General features: G+C 37.2%; 1 protein-coding gene across 6 annotated transcripts in view; it reads right to left on the bottom strand.

The window, feature by feature from the left end:
• The window catches only part of REV1 (REV1 DNA directed polymerase), a 62,479-nt gene that overhangs the window by 26,210 nt on the left and 13,227 nt on the right, over positions 1–23,042 (bottom strand). Inside the window, exons 2-9 of one of the 6 annotated variants that reach the window (XM_086477011.1) lie at positions 21,901–21,967; positions 20,952–21,084; positions 18,996–19,164; positions 11,779–11,928; positions 8,930–9,642; positions 6,964–7,071; positions 5,353–5,469; positions 523–655 (exon numbers count right to left, since the gene is read on the bottom strand). In XM_086477011.1, coding sequence (XP_086333137.1) covers positions 523–655; positions 5,353–5,469; positions 6,964–7,071; positions 8,930–9,642; positions 11,779–11,928; positions 18,996–19,164; positions 20,952–21,084; positions 21,901–21,957 — 1,580 coding nt within the window. In that variant the 5' untranslated portion in view covers positions 21,958–21,967. Of the gene's footprint in view, positions 1–522; positions 656–5,352; positions 5,470–6,963; positions 7,072–8,929; positions 9,643–10,403; positions 10,478–11,778; positions 11,929–12,730; positions 12,762–18,995; positions 19,165–19,660; positions 19,737–20,951; positions 21,085–21,900; positions 21,970–23,042 lie in introns of those variants that run through there. The other 5 variants (XM_086477019.1, XM_086477034.1, XM_086477027.1 and 2 more) reach the window with 5 other exon arrangements.

The raw sequence follows: 23,042 nt of genomic DNA, 5'->3' as shown, positions 1-23,042 counted from the left end.
AGTCACCATCCCTGGAGGTGTTTAAGAGACGAGTAAATGTGGTACTTAGGGACATGGTTTAGTGGTGCTGGTAGAGCTAGGACAAAAGTGGGACTCGATGATCCTAAAGGTCTCTTCCAACCAAAACTGTTCAATGATTCTATTTTAACTAAATCCTTCAGTAACAAAGTGTTCTTAATTCCACAAAAGAATGCAGTTTTGATACAAATAAGTGAAGATAACATTAGGAAATCAACAATACCACAGTGAATGGCGTAACGTTTTCCTCAACAGGCTTTGTTTCAAGCAACACGTAGGTTAGGCTGAGAGCTATTAAGCAGTGTTTAAAAAGCAGCAGCAACTATAGGGAAGACCTAGTGTTAAATTCTAACAACCTATATAACTACAACTTTTGAAAACATAAAAAAAAAAATTCCTGTCTAGATAAATTTAAAGCTACTGACTTAACACATGCTACTTTTGGACATTTTATGCCTATCTGTATGAGATTTTGAAGCAACCTGACAGGTAACTTTTACCTACCTGGCTTCATAACTACAAGAAGCTATTTCAGCCATGGACAGAACAGTGAGATCCAAGTCAGCTCCATTCACATGTGTGGAATCCGGATGCTCCCAGACTGATGAGTCCAGCTTATCAGGTACTCTAATTTCTGCTTGGAAAATAATATTTACACTTGGTTTTATGTTATTTTTCTTAAGAGTTCAACAGAATTCATGTGACTAAAATAAAAATTACAAACTTTATTTTGTACAATTTCTATACTGCTACCTGTTGATGAAGGGTCCTTCATTGATTCATGGTCCAGAAAAAAGAAATACAAACCAGACCCCCCCACACATAGTAATCTCTCTCTGCAGATAGGTCTGTACACATTACTGAGAAGAATAGTAAGCTACAGAAAAATTCTGTTTCTATTTTCCCCCAAATTACTAGAAAACAGCTTGTTGGTGACTACATACACCATACTGTAAAATAAGACTGATCTCAGTTAGCTTTAATGAAAATAAAAATGATCAAACCCTTGAGGCTAACCGCTACAACCATATCCTGTAAATAAATACAAGACACACAAAAATCTACCAGCTGCTTGGCTGACCAAAGAGACACTTAGCTATTCCTTTTTACAAAAAGTACAACTACTACCAGAACACAGAAATTAAATTCAGAATACAAATCCACTGTTTATCATACTTACAAGCTCTTACTTAAAAATATTTGTTAATAATCTAGATACCACAAAGTGATTTTTAAGAAGTGACATAACCAGAATGCTAATTAGCTCAAATTAAAAAAACACTAGCCGAAACTGTTATTTCCTTTAACACTCTTAAGGGGATATTAATTCACAAAACTTCTGTTACTTCCCAATACTTCTCTTACTAGGATATGTCAGCTTCTTTCAAATATCACCATAAATTTGTCTTGGATCAAAATGATACAATCATAAATACCGTAACCCCAGACTTAAAATGCGACAGACCTTCCCTAATTCTATAAAACTTTACTGCATGCACCTAGTTAAATATTAAAGAGTCCTCCGGGCCCACTGCATACTGGGTACTAGAACAGAATTCCATGACACTGAATACTGGAATCAAGTAAAGCATTTTCTATTCCTTTCTGTTTGGGTTTTCACAGTATGTAAACCTTGAAAGATACATGCCTACACTCTAAATATAGATCAGCCTGAAAAGATGGCGAGATCCAAAAACTACTACGCCCTCCCAAACTCCCCATCAGACTCAAAACAACAAGGTATCATACAGACAAAAGGCTTCTATTTACTTAAAATTAAATCAAGTATGTATGTTATGGCTCTTTTTCATTACTGTAGTCTATTTAATACGATACACCTTTGTAATATAATAAACAGGGAGTATTCTTCAGAGTGCCACAACGCCTAGTTATACTTCATGCTACTAACAACTTAGACACTGACAATTTGACTGAAAGGAAACGTGGTGCTATATGCACGTACAAGTTGTTATCAGACCAGAGAAAGTGTCGTAATGAGTGAGTGGAGACAGCAAGGGTAGAGCCTGACTCATGAAAAACTGCTTTTATTCAGAATTTCTGCTAAATTTGTTCACCTTTTTGTGTCTTAAATATTTTAATGTGTGATGAGCTCGGTAAGTTACCTAAGATGTCTGCAACTGAAAATTAGAGCAAAATTATGCCCCAAATAAAGGTAAGAATGACAAGAACAATTTCTTTAGTCCATGCCTTCCTGTGCCCTGGCCTGAGATGATGCTGTCATCTTGTCTATCTTCATTGGACTCGTCGACTTTTTCCACATCGCAGCAGAGCAGATCCCCCCATGAGCTGATGGAGTCACTTCATGTGAAATTCAGGGCAATGCAGAACACATTGTCCTCAATGGAAGGCAAGGTAGAGAACCTCTCATCAAAAGCTGGGAAACTAGACAGGCACATGGTGAATGTGGAGCAACGGATGGAGAAATCAGAGGCCAGGACCCAAGTCTGTGAAAAAGAAATCGCTGAGAATAAATCTGTGACTAATATGATGGTTAAAATCTGCTGCTCTTTAGAATGAAAAAGGGGAGATACTAGGGTTGAGGGAAAGGAAGCCTAGAAAACATTCACATCTTGGGCATCCTGGCCATGGAAAAGAGACCCCAAACTATGAATCCCGATTCATGTATGTTAATCTTCTATCTTTAGAACACGAATGTTAAAGATGGCATGTATGTAGAGAAGTAATTTCTACTACCCAGAAAGGCTATCTCCAGTTTGGAGATTTAGGGTGAGAATGATAGCAAGTTTTAAATTTAAAAGTTAATTCGTTTTTGGATGAATTCAAACAAGAAAAAGAAAGGATTTCATAAAAGAGTCAAGATTCTATTGACACGAGATATTGTCTAGCAATGCAGATCAAAGGCAGGAACCAGTATCACTAAAGAAGTAATCTGCAAAAAAAGAAGTAGCTGAAGCAGCAGAATTCAGTGTTTGGTCAAAAGTGATTCGTAACAGTTTGGTTTTGTTTATTGTTTGTTTTGTTTGTGGGTGGGTTTTTTTGGTGTCTTTTTGTTTTGTTGTTTAAATTTGAAACATTTTTTCTAATAAGCAAGACGTAGAGAAGGCAAAATCAGAGAACAGCCTGGAAAGCATGATGCATCAAAAAATGAAGTGGGTTCCATGTTGAAGCATGGATGCAAAAATCTGTTCAAAGCTGGTCCCAACTACCTTTTTATTTCATTTATATAACATGTCCCCAAACAGAATTGTGCATGTTTAACAGCATAATTTAGCATTCTGTATTTTCCATGTGATACATGTGCCTACTGGACCACATTTACCTCTGACATGGCACAATTAACCACATGTGGTGAAGTGCGTCACATACACTTTCTCAGATACTGTGATGTTAGAAAAGCCTAACCTGCAATTCCACCTTTCCATCTAAGACTGTAACTAACCGTAATTTCTTTCCCCAAAAGGAAGACAAGCCATGTACTTATGAGAATGCAAGCAGAAACAACAGGTTGTATTTTTTGTTGACAAAACCATTGTACACGGAGATAAAAATTAATAAAGAGACTAAAAAAAATTACAAACTGCAGCTAACGAGATAGGGACTATAAAAAGAATGTTAGGAAAAAAAAATCCTTTCACCAAAACAGCAGGCTGCACAATCAGACCAAGTATCATGAAAGAAAGAGCTAGCTGCCTGCCTGTGTGCAAGCCAGTGAGACTGGATGCTGAAGTTAAAGAAATGAACGTGTGGATATCCAGAAAAAGCTGCTGCAGTAAGAAACATTATACAATGAGGCTGAAATCTGCTGTACCCTTAACCAATAAATATAGCAGAAGAGATACTACTGAATTGGTGAATCACAAAGAACATGCTAGGTATCAGCTAAACTTCCGTAATTTAACTGCCTCACTCTCCAAACATCACTTGATTGGAAGAAGTCACACCTTTTTCCAGTGTAAGGTCCTAATAAAAGTTACAAAGTCACCGTGTAAAACTGAACTACGAATAAATAATTCATACACAAGCTATACTCCAGAAAACCCAACTCCATAAAAACCACAGTTATCTTTGTAATGCACTTATATATGGCACTGCAAACAACACAGCAGAAGCTAAGCCTGAAGCATCCTGAAAGGTCCTTAAAAAGTGAAAAGGCCAGTGGGTTCCACAAATACATTCTACCTCAGTTTTGAAGTGTTCTTAAACTACAGTAAAAAGACAAATAAAATGGCATCACTTCCTGTAATACTTTGTTTCCAAATGCCTTTGAAAATTGGTAGATTTTTTTTTTTCTAAAGTACAAACATTTCAGAAATGACCATGGAAGAACAACCTGTCTTTTTCCACCTCTTGTATCAACAAAATAACCCACTGAGGTGTAAACTTTATAACAATACTACTTGCTACCACAAGGCTGGTAAAAAGTGCGTATACAAGGGGCAAAGGAGAAACTCAACTTCCAAATCTAAACTGAAATTCAATAGCAGCTGCCCCTTGTATACGCACTTTTTACCAGCTTTGTGGTAAAAACTAAGTTTCAAGCTGATTTAAGCAGACTGTTGGAGGAAAAAAAAAAAAAAAAAAAAAGAGAAACAAGTTGCCAATGTTTAGCAATATACTTTCTCATACTAAATGCAGTTTAGGGAGTATAATAATAACAAAACTTGTTAATAAAAATATGTTTTGTTCACATTAGTATACTACTACTTGAGGACATAGAAAGTAACAAACTTCTACATTACTGCAGGCAAGCAAGGAATTCTCAAACTAGGACAGATGCCCTGGTTTTGAGGAAACAAAGTACTGAAGAGACAGAATTCATGGAATTCGCTCAGACTTTCCAGAAACCTAAAATACTCTAAGGATCACCCAAATTAACTTACGGTACACATACAATTCAAAAGCCAACTTCAAACGATCAATTTCTCACTGGCCATGTGCCGTCATTTCTACTTTTACAGCAGAAAAATTTTAGTAGCCTTTTAAAATTTATTTTGTACCTTCTTTGTCATAGTAGGCTTATTCAGAACTAAGTGATCACAGACAACCTGCATTTCTTATTTTAAATATTTACTTAACATTGTATCTTACACTCAACCTTCATGAAAGTGAGTAAATCCCAACATTACTCTAAAATAATTCACTCATATTGAGCAAAGCTAACTTACAAGAAGTCAGAGTGGCATGTTATTACTGAGGCCACAAAGCACTATGTAGTCCAAAGATACTTCTTTCCTAAAATCCCACCCCCCAACCCCCAAATTTATCCACTGCACTTTATTAATAACTTTGAGGAAAAAGTTTTCATTAACAAAAGTTAAAAACATACAGACAAACAGACAGACTTATCTGTACCTGCTTTGCCATTCAATAGCTTATTCTGGTAATATTGCTGTTCAAGCTGGGGGTTTGCACCAGGGCGCAGTGGTGCCTTTCCTGCACCTCTGTTACTAGTAACTGCCACTGGTTTTCCTGTGGAGAAGAAATTCATGCACTTATAAGTCAATATCCGTAATAGCTTACATTTTACTAATAGCACAACTAAGGCAAGATCATAAAGACGTCTGCTTTAGTTTCTTAGAGTTTCTTTCACTCTTACAGCATTAAGGAGGAAACAGCTATGAAAGTGACTTTGCATTGTGAGTATGAATTTGCTTAGTTGCAGTCACATGTAAAGAAAAGCTTTTAAAGAGTGAAAATACAGCCATACTACTTTGTCTTTCATAACAAGTATAAATGGAAGCTGTGGAACTTCACTAAGGCCCTAATGATTGATTAGTTTAAGACCCAGCAAACACTATACTGATTTTAAATACTTTACCATGTTTATTAGCTTAAGCAACCTAGAAGAGTATACATGTAACAACACACCCAGTTCCACTTGTCTAATTAATGTACAAAATCCAATCTTCAGTAAACTTCTGACTTCTTAGTATTATCAACACCTCTGTAATTTTTCTATAGGCAGCTAATTTATGCACTCAAAGTTCTGGCAGACTTCTGCGGAACAGAAAAAATATTTGCAGAAAAATCCCAGGTTCTTTATATTCCAGTAATGGAATTTAAAACTTGGCAGGAAATAAAGTTCTAAAGACCCACACATACCAGGAGTATCTTTGATACAGTTGCTTCTGCCTTTGGACAGAAGAGAGCAAAGGAATTGTATATACAGCTTACTCCTTCCCAGGGTCTATGACAGGTGGGTGTCAGATGGTCACCACCGCATCAAGACTTGTGCATCACCTAAGTTCAGTGTTCGCACAGAACAAGTAGCATCTCTGTTTTTGAATGGTACACTTGTAAAAAAAAACCCATCAAAACTTGCTAAGGAGCTCCACTACCTATTCCTATGCCCTAAGGATGATCCCACAACTCAAGACTTCTAAATGCCAACTGAATTGTTCATCCTCCAGGTCTTAAAATACTTCATGTGTAAGAGCTTAGATAGAAAACGGAAGGAGAAGCAAGTTTTTCTCGAAAAAGATGCATCAGGCAAAGAGATAATGGTAATTTATTTAATTCTCAGTCTTGACCTTTCCACTTTTCTAGTTAAACAAAGCTCCTTACATTACTTCAGGAAAATTATTAGGATATCTCATTCTTTTGTTTGTTTGCTTTTTAAGCGAGTGACCAAACCCCACTTCTGCTACAACTAGAATTTGATCTCCCACTTCTAATATGGTAGATTTAAGTCTCAGCAAGATATGTGCAATGTTATAGAGAATGGTTACTCCAGATTTTACTTCTCTCTTCTTACTTTAGATACTGAAAGGAGACAGCAAGGAGAATTCCAGTTCTCTCTTCCGCTTGCTTTTGGATTGTGAGAAAGTAAGCAGGAATATGAAAGCTGCATATCAAAGACGCCAGAAAAAAAGATTAACCTGTTCATTTTGTAAGTGTGCAAGTTTGGTTTTGCATTTAAAGGCTTAACTGAGTGAAGTGTACTATGCAGAATTAAATACTGACCTTTCAGATCTGGTCTATTTCGGATAGCCACAGACACAAAGAAGCAATCCATATCCACGTGCATTATACAGCTCTGTGGCTTGGCTGAGCTCGACACAGACACATTACCTAGTATGAAGATACACCAACAGAAAACTTGAACCCTAATTTATACTCTTGGGTACTACTCAAGGTACTCATCAAGGGCTATTTCAAGTTTTTACTACCTTAAATTATAAAGATTTTTGTTTCTTACCACCAAGAAGATATTTACACTGACAAAATTCTCAGAGAAATGTAAACATAAGCAGTAGACAAACAGTCTAAACAATGCATCAGCTTAAAGTTTCTATTTTATTTTTCTCATAATTAACACCTTCTACCTAACAAGCTCCCCCAGCCTAAGATTAATGCATGTCATGGGAACTGGATCTTAATTTCACTCTGTTAACACCGAATCTGGAACAACAGAGAACATTACTACTTTTTGTTCATCAATCAGAAAACTGCTCCAAAAAGATAAAAAAAAAGTTTAGCTGCACTAAAAACTACCATTAATTCTTCACGAAACACGTCAAAATCAGTTTTAAATCTTTCATGCAGTTGGATTTTGTCACTGCTGTACCTACACTCATGCAAACATTCAGCAAAGATGAGCAAGATAGCTCCAGACTGAAAAACTTAGATGCCTAAAGCACTAGAAATACTTGTGACAAGTATTCTAGAAGTTCAAGCCTGCATGTCTATGTTGCTGACCTACCAGAGGAGGTTGTATCTAACAAAAAACCTCCAAACCTCAATTTGAACAATACATAAAGTGTAACAGTGAAAAAATACTAATACTTCAATACATTAACTGAATTATTCAGCTTCATATCTGAGTTACATACTGAGTAATCAAAAAAATGTTTTCCCGTTTTTAATAATTTAGCATTGAACCCATTCTTTGGAAAATAAGGACTGTCTGATAAAGGGCATATTTATAAATCAAGTGATCAAGTCAAGAAGCTGCTACTTGTCAACTGAAACACAGCCACTAATGATTTGAAGACTCTAGGCCAAATCAAAGAGAAAATAAAAATATATTAGTTTATACCATATTTTGATAGAAAAAAATACATATTAAAAGGTAGTTAGGAAGCTAACATGTTTTAGAATTAGTGTCCTAGCACAAATACAGAATCAGTTGGTTTATCTGTCTAACAATAATGTTTTAGGATGTGGTAATTTATCATCAAGCATAATTTTCATATGATTACAAGTGAATATTTTTACAGCACAGTAGAGTCAGAATCTCTTTGACGGTACAGAGCTACTCCTTTTTTTTTTTTTTTGACCAAGACTGTAAATGAGAGATTCTAAAGATGACAAATACTTTATCTACACTTGTAACACCTTGCCTCTCATGAATTACACATATTTTCTCATTTGCCCCTCGATGTAATGACATAAAACATTTCTCCTCTGTCACAAGCCAGGTTCAGAAGTTTCACATGACACTGCTACTCATTTACACAGACCAAGAGGTATATAAAACTCTTAACAAAAAAAATTAGATTTTAGTTCACTTCCAAATGTTACTCATCTTTTAAAGTTGCACACTGAACTAGAAGCAGCAAATTTTTCTTGTATTTTTTCCCTTCAGCTCTTCACACAGCAACCACAGACTTGCGTACTTAGATATATAGAGAGTATTTTTTCCCCTTGATCAATCCACACATCTTGGTAAAGACAGGAATATTATTTCTACAAGGAGGAACTGAATATAGACCAGAATATCACAGTAAGTCAAAACCCCAAACAAACAAACCAAAAAGCAGTTGGATCCTTTAGTTTTCAGTGTACCAAAGCCACCAAACTTTTCCAGATAGCCTGACTGTAATGTGAATATTGAATACTAACCTACTTAGTCTCAGTTAGACATTTAAGGTACAAACAAAGATGTAAGGCACCTTCTCAACATAAACCTTCTTAAACAAGTATCTACCTGTGTCAGTTTTATGTGCAGACCTGCCTGCTTTCCATTTTTTTAATTTTTCCCTTCCTGGAAAGACACCGCTGTTTTTTCTCTGCAGGCTGTTGACAAACTCAGTCAGTTCACACTTCCACGTTGATATATGATGCAGTCTTGAACGTGAATAAAAGTCAGAAATAAAACTACAATCTGAAGGTTTGGACACAGGTAAGGAAGCTGCCTTGCTAGCAGTAGGTACAGAAGTGCTTTTTGTGCTTGAAGGCCCCTGAACAGTGGAGTGGTGAGCACCATTTATTTTAGCATTACTGTGCAAAGATGAAGATGAGGATGAATTACTCATAGTCCTATGTGGATTCCACGATAAGTCTGTATTTTTGTTGCTTTGCTGCAACTGCTGCATTGTGCAGTCTCTAAAGTCAACCATGCCTTTTTCAGTCTTCCCCTCCTCCTGCGCAGGGCCTGGAGAAAACCTACTCGCAACACCGTTGCCGGAGGGCAGCAAGCAATCCTGTGTCTTTAAGGCACTGGTAGAAGTGTGTGTGTGTCCATTAAAAATGGCAGTGCTGTCTTTGTGAGACTGAATCCCATTTTGTTTCCGTCCGGGAAGGATCTGCTCCAGCTCCGTAAATCCAAAATCGACACTTTCTTCTTCCTCTTCTTCATTCCAGCTACTTATTCCATTGGGTGTGATCTCGTTTGCCATCTCACACTTTTTAATATGATTTCTGAAACAGATATGATTATTTAATACCATCTCTTTTATAAAAAAGCAACATTTCCAGGTCATTTCAAGTGCTAAGTATTTATTGTCCTAATTGTTATCAGTATATACTTGAGTAGTTTTTATATTCTCAATACAAGTATCTCAAACTCTGAGCCATGTCCTCTCAATGTCACAAATATTGTATTACTGTACGAAAGATTTCACAGATTTGGTGTATTATTATTAATGCAACTCTACCAGGAATTTACACAGGAGTGACTAAAATCATGCTCACATTAGAAAAGCTATTTCCAAAGCCTTTAATTTCACCAGGAGTCTCCAAATTACAATAGTTATTTATTTGTTAACAGAACTGTACTACCACGGACAGCATGAATGGTGCAGGAATATGCAAACCATCAGAAGGAGTTATCTTTTTACCATGAGATGTGATTTTCCTTATCTAGTTACAAACAAACAAAAAAGAAAAAAAGAAAATATACATAGAAAACTTCTATTTTTTTAAAAATTATTTTAGATTAACGTGTTAGAATTACTTTATCTTCTTTCAAGGAAAAATCTGTTCCAAGTTCTATAAATCAAACATACTCTTTAGCTTTTGAAAAAACCAAAAAAACCTACTTTTCATCTTTTAAGTATATAAAACAAGGTATCTGCCACAAGTGCACTGGCAATTTACATTTACTCTGACAGTGCAGAGGCAAAACTTTCATTCAAAAAATTAACTCTGTAACAAACTCTAAGTAGAATTAAAACAAAAACCTTCAAGAGCTGTGCATATTCTTGATCTGCTGAAAAAACCCCAAGCATCACTTCCAATTCCCAAAGCTAGGAATCTAAGTACACCAAAAAAAAAAAGGTGGGAAATAATTAGCTATTCAGTATACCAGTGAAACCAGAAAGTCAATTAACTGTGACAACAATTTGGTTAAGATTATCACAATCATAAATCATACTAAACATAATATTTTTTAGGAGCTGCATGGCTGAAAGTATCCAGCGGCACATATTTAGCATCAGTGGACAGGGCAGACTTCTAAACTCATGCTTTTCAGACTAAAGTGGTATTTTTGGAAGTCTAAGTATTCTTCTCATCTAAAAAACATTAACAACGCAATAATAAGAGGTGATGGTGATTGTATCACTCCTTGTTTAAAACACAGGTAAGAAATACTGCTTAGGATATTTATTTTGTGGCACTGGCTTTATTTTTCCTAAATATAGACAAATCCCCCTCATGTGGTAAACTCTCCTTGGCATTAGGATTTTAAATATCAGTGGACTGTGGAAGAACACAGATTACCATTACAAATCAAAAGTACAGGATCGTGTACACTATGCTTGGCTCTGTTTAAGCAGCAGTGTTGGACCAGATGACCTCCAGAGGTCTCTTCCAACTTCTACAATTTTATGATTCTTGCCTCTAAACAACAAACATATGGTTCTGAAAAAGATACAGGAACCCTCTTAAAAAAAAATAAATCTACAGAACAGTCTGTTCACGCGGAAGGTTTCTTTCCAACTTCCAATTCCTCTGCCATTTAAAAGTTTTGTTGGTGCCTTCTGCTCCCTTCTCAAGGTCTTTTAGGAGAACTTTCATATTGTAATCAGATTTTTTAATCTGTCTCCTCTCAAGCGTGACTTAAACCTTGGTGATAACACACATAAGGTACACTGTGACTTCTGTTTTAAAAGAAAATAAAGAAAGAATTTAACAACTAGTATGCATTTATGTTTATTCCTAGGCACCTTTAGCAAAAGTAATCAAATCATACCAGCTTTTTGGTTTTGTTGACTGAGCTTTAACAACAACAAAAAGACCTACTTTTCAGTGTCACAAGTCAGAATCCTTTAATGTATGCCTGTTGCTTCCATACAGGTATGCGACATCCTAGGACTCCCAAGTCACGTTATCAAGCATAGTGTGGTCCACAGACTAGAGACAAGGCTTCGATTAAGATAACTGTAGTTCTGTCCTCAACTATTTATATAGCTATACCTTATTTTTAAATTTCAGTGCCTCAGAGCTTCCCTCTTATAAAGCTGAAATGGATTTTAAAAACGCTACATAGTTATAAATACAAACCCATTATGTGTGAACTATTAGCATCTGCATGACAAGATCAGAAACACTTACACCCTGTTGAGATCTTTAGCTATATTGCTTGGACCTGGCATGGCATCTTCAGGTTTGCATATGCTATTAAAGTTGAGACCTTTTTGAACACTTGACTGCTTGGTGTAAAGCTGATATGGAATGTGCGAGAGGAGACGTCCAGCTTTAATGCTGAAACAACAACAAAAAAAGGAACAGGTTACTACTTAAGACATTTTAAAAAGCCCCAACCTTCTATACTAAAAATTACCTCATGTACAATAAACTGTTACTTTGGCCATTAACTTTTGCTGTTCTGCTATATGCACCTGCAGTCCCTTCCACAACCCCTTTCTCACCACTAACTGGACTGAACCGAAAAGTAATTTGTGATGCCGTGACTGGTACTACAAAGGATATTTGCGGAGTTGTGTCGGTCAGTTGTTGACATCCACTTCTCTCTTTCAACTGACACACAAAACACAAATATTTAATTTCAAAACCAAAATAAACAATGCCCAGTCAAAAAAAAAAAAAAAAAACAAACCAAAACATAACCAAAAAACCCCAAACAACTGGTGAGTGGTCCAGGTTATTCTAACTGAACAACGCTGACTGAGCTTTAACTTGGAACAACACAAATGCAGGTGTTCCAAGCAAATTTGGGTAGAGTTTGAAGGAGGACAGCTACAAATTGGTTCACTATTAAAAAGGAACTACCTTTTCCATTCCAAAAGGGTAATTACTCCTTCTTGTCAGAAATTTCACTGAAAAAAGCTAGACAGAAGAATAATTTCCGAGCAGACCTTCCATAAATATCTACCACAATCATTCCCGTTCTGGCCTATGTGTTCCACTGTATCTCCCTCATCTTTTTCTTCTTCCATTAAAACAGCAATTATACGTCCATAACTGCTGAATTCCTCAGGGAAGTCACGGACTTCGACGTGGAATCCTTTAAAAAATACCCCAGAGCATGAATTCATGTCTCTACCTCAACACCTGTTGCGGGCAGTAGAGGTAACAGCCTTCCCAGCTTGTACTTCACCTCTTCTTCATATGCAAGTCTTCATATTGAACACTGGGTCAGAGATGCTGAAATTTCTTATAGCAGAGGAACCTCTCTCGTATCAAAGCAGCTTAGTATTACCATTCGGTTCTGAAGGTACAATTGGATTCAAATTTTTAAAGAGAATGTAGCTCAGTGACAGATACTCTTTTTCTGTTCTTCAACATCTGAATTCTTTCTCTTGGAGACATGCTTTTTAACTAGCTCAAATCTGTACTACCGTCAAGGGAGCTGGACAGTGGAACAAAAGCCCTTAGGAGATTTCTTGCTGCAATTAGAGAAGAATATACTGGGAGATCGCATTTCCCAATTAGATAAATTAAAACTAGTTAGGCATGTACATAGAGACCTGTTAAGGTTTCTATGGGAATGGGATAGCAAAAACAGCCCTAAAAATGTATCAAATATTGTTTGATACATGAATATATAGCATTCATAAAGGAACATCATTTACATTAAACATTACCAAACAGTTAAAAATACACATGGTAGAGTTCCAAAGCTCTCTTCTACAGAAAGTGGTGGCGATGCAACTAAGCTTTTACAATACCTGTTAAGACTATTTCCTGTATCACCACGTGAACCTGGGTGCATAACCACCCAAGTAATACTTCAAAATCATTACTGCAATTCCAAGATGATAAACCCCCACATTTATTTAAGAACCTGTTCATGTTAAGATTTTAGCTACTGGAGTAGCTGCATTATTAGCTCAATACGCAGTTGGTTTGGTTTTCTCCAAACTGTATGAAGATGCAGCAATAGGAGTCCTATTTTAGATGCATCATTCGACATCTTTCCCCATTCCACACTCCCTGGTTCACAGAATTCATAATCACTAAAAAAAATTAGGTTGGAAACGATCTGTGGAGGTCTCTAGTCCAAACACTGCTCAAAGCAGCGTTACCTTTAAAGTCAGATCAGGTTGCCCAGGGCTGATCTCTAAGGGCAGAGATTCCACAGCCTCCCTAGGCATTTGTTCCACTGCTTACTCTTTCACTGTGAAAAATCTTTTCCTTATACTCAGTCAAATTTTCTTTGCTGCAACTTGTGACTACTGCCTCTTGTCCTCTTGCTTTGTATCTTGAAGAAAAACCTGGCTCCACATTCTCTGTAACCACCATACAGGTAACAAAAGACAAAAATTAGATCCCCTCCTGGTATTCTCTCCAAGCAGAACAAAACCAGCTTCCTCAGCCTCTCATCATCTCTCACATGTTCCAGGCCTCTACTCATATTAGTCGTTCACCTCTGAACTCACTCCAGTTTGTCAGTATCTTCCTTGTACTGAGAAACTCAAAATCAGACACAGAACTCCAGATGTAGCTTCAGAAGTGTCAAACAGATAAGAAGAATCACTTCCCTTGACCTGCTGGCTATGGTCTTGCTAATGCAACCCAGTATGCTGTGAGCCTTTACCTCCACACGAGCACAACTGCTGCTCTATGGTCAACTTGTTGTCCACCAAGATCCTCAAGTCATTTTCTACAAGAGTGTGTCCTAGCCAGCGAGTCCTTAGCCTGTCTGGTTGGATGGAATTAATTGTGTCACACATGCAGGACTCTGCATTTGACTTTATTGAATTTCATCAGGTTTATGTCATCCCATTCCTCCAGTTTGTTCAGACTCTCCAGAGGGCAGCCCTGCTCTTCAGTATATCAACTCTTCCCTTCTATTTGCTGTCATCCACAAACCTGCTGAAGGTACCTTCCACCATATCACCAATGTCCATATCGTTAATGAAGACACTAAAGTGCATCTGCCCCAGTATCAACCCTTTGCTATCTTGACTCTGAACTGTTGACCACTACTGCCTGAGGCAATCGAGACAGTTCTTCATGCAGCTAGCAGCCCACTATCCAACCCATATCTCCCCAATTTGACTAAAAGAATGTGAGGGGGACTGTGTTAAAAACCCTACTGTAGTCAAAGCAAGTGGTATCTACTGCTCTCCCACTGTCCAGTCATCTCACCACAGAAGACAACGAGGCTGGTCAGGCATGATTCACCACCCTAGGTATAGCTTCCAGGAAGGTATCTTCTATAGTCTTCAGCGACTGTGGTGGAGCTTGTCACAGTGCAGTTCCCTGTATTCTCCTTCTTTCCTTTTCTGAAGACAGGCGTGACATTTGCCTTTTATCCAGTCTCCTGGAAAATCTCATCTGATTGACGCAAGTTTTCAAAGATGACAGTGTGGTGTAGCACTGGTATCAGCCGGCTTCTTCAGCTCCCTTGGATATGTTCTATCTGGTACTGTAGAGCTGCACACATCATGTTTCCTTAACTGAATCTCAATTTATACTACCTATACCTTTGGTAGCATTTCTTTTCTCCAAACTCTGCCACTAGGCACACAGGCCCTCAAGGCATGAAAGCAGATCTTGCCACTAAACACTGAGTTGAGTACTTCAACTTTTTCCACATCCTTTGTCACGAGGCTGATCCACTATTCAACAGCAGGCCTGCTCCATTTGCTTCTGATACAGCTACAAAAGCCGTCTCCTTCCCCTTCAATGCTTTGCTAGTTTCCAAAAAAAGTTACTGCGCTAAAGTAACGTGGCATCACTTCTGAAAGCTGTACTGTTTTAAGACTGGTAACTTTTTATTTATTCAAATATTATGCATTCTGAATCCTCAACAGAAAAAGGAAATTAAGTGCAATGTACCAGACTAATTTTTTGTTTTGTTTTGTTTCGTTTTTCTCCTGGGAAAATTATTTTAAACTATTTTATTATCACAGAATCATAGAAATTTGCTTCATATTTATGCTATATTAACACAGATCTTTAAGAAAAACATTCATTCAATCTGAAAAAAAAAATTCAAATATGAAATCCAGAAATTCTACCAGTAGCTTGTTTTAGTGGTTAGTTATCCTCAATCTCTGAAAAGTGATTTTATTATAAATGTTGAAGAATGTTTGTAAAAAGAATATTCAAATCTGAAAGTCAGGCTCTCAGATCACCTTAGAATCATGGAACAGTTTCTGTTGGAAGAGACCTTCAAGATCATCGAGTCCAACTTTTGTCCAAGCTCTACCAACACCACTAAACCATGTCCCTAAGTACACCACCTACCCGTCTCTTAAACACCTCCAGAGATGGTGACTCCACCACCTCCCTGGGCAGCCTGTTCCAACACCTGACAACCCTTTCAGTAAAGAAATTCTTCCTAATGTCCCGCCTGAACCTCCCCTGGTGCAGCTTAAGGCCATTTCCTCGCTTGTTACCAGGGAGAACAGACTGACCCCCACCTCACTACAACCCCCTTTCAGGTAGGTGCAGAGAGCGATAAGGTCTCCCCTCAGCCTTCTCTTCTCCAGGCTAAACAGCCCCAGATCCCTCAGCCACTCCTCATACGAGACGTGCTCCAAATCCTTTACTAGCTTGGCAGCCCGCCTCTGTACCCTCTCCAGCTCCTCAATGTCCTTCTTGTAGAGAGGGGCCCAAAACTGGACACAGTACTCGAGGTGCAGCCTCATCAGTGCTGAGTACAGGGGCACAATCACCTCCCTACTCCTGCTGGCCACACTATTCCCGATACAGGCCAGGATGCCATTTGCCTTCTTGGCCACCTGGGCACACTGCTGGCTAGCGTTCAGCCAGCTGTCAATCAACACTCCCAGGTCCCTCTCTGCCTGGCAGCTCTCCAGCCACTCCTCCCCAAAATTAATTGGCTCCCTTAATTTGGCTTCCATTGGACATGCACAAACTCCTTTCCAAGCTACGTAACTGTGCCGTGTAGTTTTCAAATAAAGGAAGAAAGATTTAGAAAGGAGGTCTGCCTGCAAGGCTCTTTCTTCATTTGTTGCAGAAATGGAGAGGTAGCAAAAACACACAAGGGGAGCGCAGAAAGAATGATTTTGTCGCTAAAGCAACCACACATTACTCTGCAATAGCAGATTTTGCAACTACTGTTACCACAGGATCTCTATGTGATGCTAATTAAACCAAAAATCTGGAGCTACTTGCATTTAACAACAGGTTTATGAAGAGTCCGACTTTAGACCATAGTTCAGAATGTTCACAGTTCAGAATATGCAAAGCTTCTAACGCAGCAATGAACTTCAACACATGCCTTACCATCCTTGTGTAAGTAACTCTGAAAAATCTTATCTCACATAGTTCACACGACATATTCCAGATTATGGACATTTTTGGTGTTCAACCTTAATGCCTTTTTGGTGGCTCTCAAACAAAAAATGAAAATAATAGCCATTGTAATATGTGCCATGGTAAGTTCATTAATCTTTGGAAAGCAGACAGATGCTACAATGATAAGTACCAATAAAAGACAGGAATTAATTATTCATTCCATTATTAGCAAAGAATTTGAGTCACATGCAGTAAGGAAGGAACAGGGTTACAGAGACAAGAAGCAAAAACAAGTCACTGAATTAGCAATTTGCAACCTGAACCCAATCTTTTCTGTGAAGAGAATGCGGCAGGTACCATAGTGAAAAAAGATGGCAAGTGATCATGTAATTAAGGACTAGACTATTCATAATGTGTGCAGTCAAAGAAATAAATCAAAGCTCCACAGACAAACGACCTTTTCATTTTGCAACCCTGGATGACAAGACTGAAGGTCTAACAACACTACTTTATCAGCAATTTGTGACAGTAATGTTTTAGGGTTGACTCTCAAACGAACTAAAAAAAAAAAAAATAAATAAAAAAATAAAAAAAATCAAACCCATCTTACTGCACTAACACACTGTGCACATGCATATTCAACAAATTTGGAACCTCTACATTCACTGCACTGATTTTGCACCAACTGATCTACTCAGCAGAACATAATTTGGTATTCCATACACAGAGATGGGAGTATTTAACCAGTAAGTGTTCTTCAATACTGTTGAGAGAAAGAGAAAAATGAGGGGTGTTCGTGAGATTAGCTTTTATTTCAGATTCTGACATGAACGCTGTTCTACTGAGACAGTGAGTTCCCTGTCTCCTTGTGCCCAACGTATCTGTCTATACTCCGTTCCTCTGACTTACTCTACAGTACAATCTTCAAGAACCAGGAGATGCAGAACCTGAACACAAGACATCGTAAGGAGAACTTTAGAAGATTTCATACATTAGGTTCTAGCAAGTCTCTACTGAACGTATATAGATTGATTTTTCCAACTTGGTTAAAATCACAACGAGCTTTAATGGCATCAATGAAAACGGCCACAACTTTCAAATAAAAACACACCTATCACAAGTCTTCCAAGTCTTTAAACTCATGGGTGAGGCCCTAAAACTATTTAAAAAAACGTACCTAAAGTCTTTTTCAAACTGAGGAACCTATAATTTCTGACTAAAGTTAAAAAATTTACCTTAAAGATACATGATATGAAACAGCTGTATCCAAAGGACTGAAAACCAGCAAACTGAAAACAGGAACTGCAAATAGGATTTTACAAGCATGTAGGCAGAACAGTTCCCTGCCTGTTTCTGCTGGTTGTCTAGGAAAAGAGGCTAGTTAAGAATAGCACGACACTGACACAATGATTTCCAGAACATATTCCTGCCTGTTCTATTTCCCATGGGTTCCTCAGATGGAAGAAGACAGACGCAAGCCAGATTAACTGCTCTGAGCCTGGCTATCATCTTTTTCAAGGACCTGAGGACAACTTTAGTTAATCCTATATATTCCAGTGCATGGAGGCACCAAAGAACATAAAATCCTTCTAAATAAAACTTGTGGGGCTTTTCTTTGTTAGTTTTGTTTTTGTTTTGTTACAAAGTCACAACATAATAAATGTTTAGATGGATTAATTTCAGTCTTATGAATATGCTTTTCAATTGACGTTACGGTTTATTTACAGATTAAAGGAAAATTAAGCAACGCACAAGGCAAGAGGTTAAAACCCAATCACCTGGTACTTATTTAAACACACCAAGATGAAGGCTGGTCAATCGACTGGATATTAAATGGAATCAACAGGACAATGTTCAGTTTCCTGATATGCCTGAGACTTTCTGAATGTTCTTAGGGAAGTTTCTTAAGGAACAATCACCAAGAAGCATATCTTCAGTGTAATTGTTGTATTTTTACTCAGCTGTTGCAAGGATAGATTTTAAACTAAACCATAATCTCAAAATGCAATCTTCTGTAATGCTGGTTTTCCAGATTTTTCTTCTTTTTTTTTTTCCCCAAAAGGAGAAATGTCCAAAAGCAGTAGAGCTTAACTTACCTTTCCATGATCCACTCTGGCCTAACTACTTTTTCTCCTTTCAATTCTTTTATTTTGGCATTTGGAAGATTTGTGGCAATGATGTGAGTTGTTTTTGATCTGGAATAATACACATGGTATTGGCCTCCATGCAACATCATTAGCCGTCTTAATTCATCAGCTGAGGGATCTGTAAAATTAAAACCAGAAATATTCTTATTTTGTGTCAGCAAATACAGTAAGAAAAACAACTTTAATTGAGAAAATAGGATGCCATGATCAGAAAGAGTGCAAACCACTGTTTTTCTGAAAAGCCTTAAAAGTTCTTCAAAGCAGAAATCAGAAAAGCATTTCTGAGAGGATGTAGAAAACTGTGTTTCTGAAAAGACTGATTCAAAATGTAAATGTTCTACTCGTTATAGAGGATCTTTCCACAACATGTATAGTGGAGGAGGGCAGCGGCGAATACTCAAGTCAATTTAATGATAAACTACATTAAAAAACACCTTATATCAATGTAACACTAAATTAGATTAACTCACTCATCCTTTCACCAGAGTTCAGGAGAGCAGTTTATACCCAGAAGTAACAGAAAAGAATTAGTTTCAAAAGGGTTTAGCAACAGCACAGAACTCCTACTATATAATTTCTGATTTACTGAAGCAGTTAATGCACTCTTTCCTTACCAGGTTATTCATGAATTGTTACAGGGAACAGAGAATATCTTAAAACCAAAAATCTCTTCTTATCCCCTCAATTGTGCTAAAAAAAAAAAAAAAAAAAAAAAGAGTACTTATTTTGCAGGCAGAGGTGGGGGAAGGAAAAAAGTTTTAGCTCTTGGAAAACCTTTGTGGTGGTGTCGCATTGACACCAAAAGGTTTGGGTCAGCACAAACAGAATATTTTGAATAGGAAACTTGGCACAAGATACTGAAAAAAAGAAGTATCAGTACAGGAAGGAAGACAATTTTTTTAAAGAATACAGTCACAAGTCCTTCCAGTGGCCTGCTGTTAACTTTCAAAGTATTTCTAACACTTGATTAAACCTCTAACTTTTCACTAAAAATAGCACACATTTTCTCCAAGTATTCTCTTTCCTACTCCAGCCTTTTGGACAACCATCTTGTAGAACTCTATTTAGTACCTTGAAGAATACGTAAATGCTAGATTTTCACTAAAGAAACTACCGGTACTAAATAACTGATTCAGATGTTAAACTACGAATACATGTCCACCTTAACCTTTTTCAGTCCGTTTGAGCCCTGTGCTCAAACCAGCACTGCTCCGCATCATAGAAGCTATATGCATCAGTTATGTAATAGTGACAACATTCCTGGCACAGGTCCTTGAAAAAGGCTTCTGGGAAGTTTCAAAAAGGTTATTAAGCTGCTTTACAGAACCCCGGAGAAATATGAACTTAAGCATGGTACATTAAAAATCTTACTCCAGTTAACATGCGCTACTAGTCCATCACAGACAATGCATGTATGTGCCTTACCGCTTCTCTTGTTCCTCCTTCCACTATTAATGGGATCACTGTCTCAAGCATTACGCCACTCTGAGCAAGAAAACCCCAACATATCCACCCAAACACAAATTTAATACATACGCTCCAACCATGAATACTTTGGAAAACTGAAAACTTAATATATGTAGGAGTACAGAGGAAGTTAAAAGGTTTCATTTCAAATAATAAGATCGCAGAAAGGTGGAAAAAATTACTCCTATTTCCATCAGTGACCATTCATGTAAATGGATTAGTAAAGTAATATTTATATTGAGAACCTAAACCTCATTTTTTATTGAAAACCTTAATCCTGAAATACAAAGGAACATAATATACAAAACATATATAGTAATTGTTATGTATTTACGTAGCTGCAAACTCGGGTGTCTTACAGTTCTTTACTCCACTTACAACGGTAAACAGACACTAGAACAAAACAGAGATCCTTAAAAAAAAAAGTAAAAGCTTCACCTGTAAAGCCATTGACATAGATGGCGACTCCGCTAAAGATACTTGATGAATTTCCATCCCTCTGGTGCTGTATGGCTGAATCTGACCGGAATTGATCCTCCAATTTCTTAACCTTTGCCGACATGTACCCGCCCTAGTTTTTAAGTTAAAACAAAACAAAACAAAATCCATAATGCTAGTCTTATTTTCTAATGTTTACAGACAGAAACTGGTCAATTATAAGACTGGCAAGGCAAGCAGCATTCCTTCAAATTGATTTTGGTTGACACAGAAAAGACATATTCTTTTTCCAAATGAAAAATAGCAAATCCTCCACCCTAAATTCTTTTCTACAAGATAATTTCATCTTGTTACCAACATTGCAGCATTTATTTAATACTTCTTCCATCTTATTCTATAAGAAAAAGATTCTATCGATATAAAAATTCTTATGGAATGAAAAGAAAGAAGAAAAAAGAAATAAGGGAACAATGCAAGTTTGGATGCTAAATCGGAAGCTCACTGCCTAAAGAAACAATGTAAAGAATATTCATTTTGCTCCGCGAATTTTCAGTTCTTAAATATACATGGGACAGTAGTACCATAAATACTGATGTTAATTAGGTGCCTCAGTTATTGTTTGTCCAGCTATATAGAATGTGTGGAGACAGTCATAAATAGTTTTAAAATTATTTACTTTAGTTTTTAAACGGTGATTTAAAGCTATTCAAGGGTCTGCACTTATTAATAATGCATTTAGTGGATTATTGTGAACAAAGACTTCAAAACCTGGTAATTAAAAAAATTTCTTTTGAACTTAATTATGTGTTTTCAAATGAAGCAAAAGGGTTTAATTTATAGCATACCTTTAGCATATATAACAAAACTGTAAACTCTTTTTAACCACAGTGCCATTTACCTCTTTAAAAAAACAAAACAAAACAAAAAAGCCACTTGGCTTTGAACATACCCATATTCCCCAGCCATCGCCCTCGGCAGCCCGTTTCCGCCATCCACCCCGCCTCATACTGAAGCTTCTGCATAGGGAGAACAACGCTGGGTCAGTCAGATGTTTAGCAATACCATCGGTGGCATTTCAATGATGCATTACAGGCCATCTACAGATTAGCACGACGATTACATTTTTCAATGGACGTCACTAAAGTATGAGAGTTATACAGTTCACCTAGAAATGAAAAACTGCACAAAACCCTAGCTCCTCAGTTTTGTTGTAATGCATACTCTAGATCTATCAAAAAATACACATGCACATTTGGTTCTATTCACCCAGAATACAAAAAACCTCATTACAATGTTCAGTTTCCGTTACGATGTATTAAACTCTTCCTGTTCATCTCCTATAAAAAAGGCATAATAAAAGGTTCTTAAATACAATTGCCACTGTTCATGTAAATATGGCCCAAGTCAGGAATAATCTTTTATTTCCTATTTGATACTATCTGCATGGTGGGATGCAGGCAAACACCTCCTGGTACTACAGACCGGATTAATTTCACCAACAGATTTACAGCTTATCATAGAAGGTCCAAACATTTGTTGCTCCAATGCAATACATCACATAAAAGCAAAAAAACCCCAAAGCCATCTTACGGTCAACAAAAAGCCAGCTGTTTAAAGGAGCTAGTATGATCTACAACTAGGTTTGTGATTTGTTTCTTTGGGTTTTGTTTGTTTGTTTGTGTTGCTAGATAATAAATAAATAAATACACCCAATCAGCCAAATTGCAGTTTTGCTTTATGCAAGACACTTATCCCTGGACCATGAGCTGTATGCAGCAGTGTCCCCAGATGAGCTATTAGCTGGCAAGAACAGAACTGCTGGAGAGAAAAAGAAACATTTTGGACTGTGGCCAACTGTTCACTGCACCCAAGTGATTCACATTAACTACAGCTGTTGTAACCCTGATTTTAAAATATTGATTAATGATGTAGTAAGATCAGAAGGTGACTGCCTGCTATTACATCTCTCATTTTCTACTTTAACCAGTTGCCTAAATAAAAACACCGTTTTATCTTTTAGGGCTATTGTCTCTTAGAGTGTGAGGACAGGACTCAAACTAAAAGGAAGATTTAAGCATTTCACCTTTATTT

This window comes from Leptosomus discolor, chromosome 1 (assembly GCF_034619465.1).
Source record: "Leptosomus discolor isolate bLepDis1 chromosome 1, bLepDis1.hap2, whole genome shotgun sequence".
In the NCBI taxonomy this organism is placed as follows: Eukaryota; Metazoa; Chordata; class Aves; order Leptosomiformes; family Leptosomidae; genus Leptosomus; species Leptosomus discolor.
Note: the sequence above shows the minus strand (reverse complement) of the source record. Positions and strands in the feature narration are given on the sequence as shown.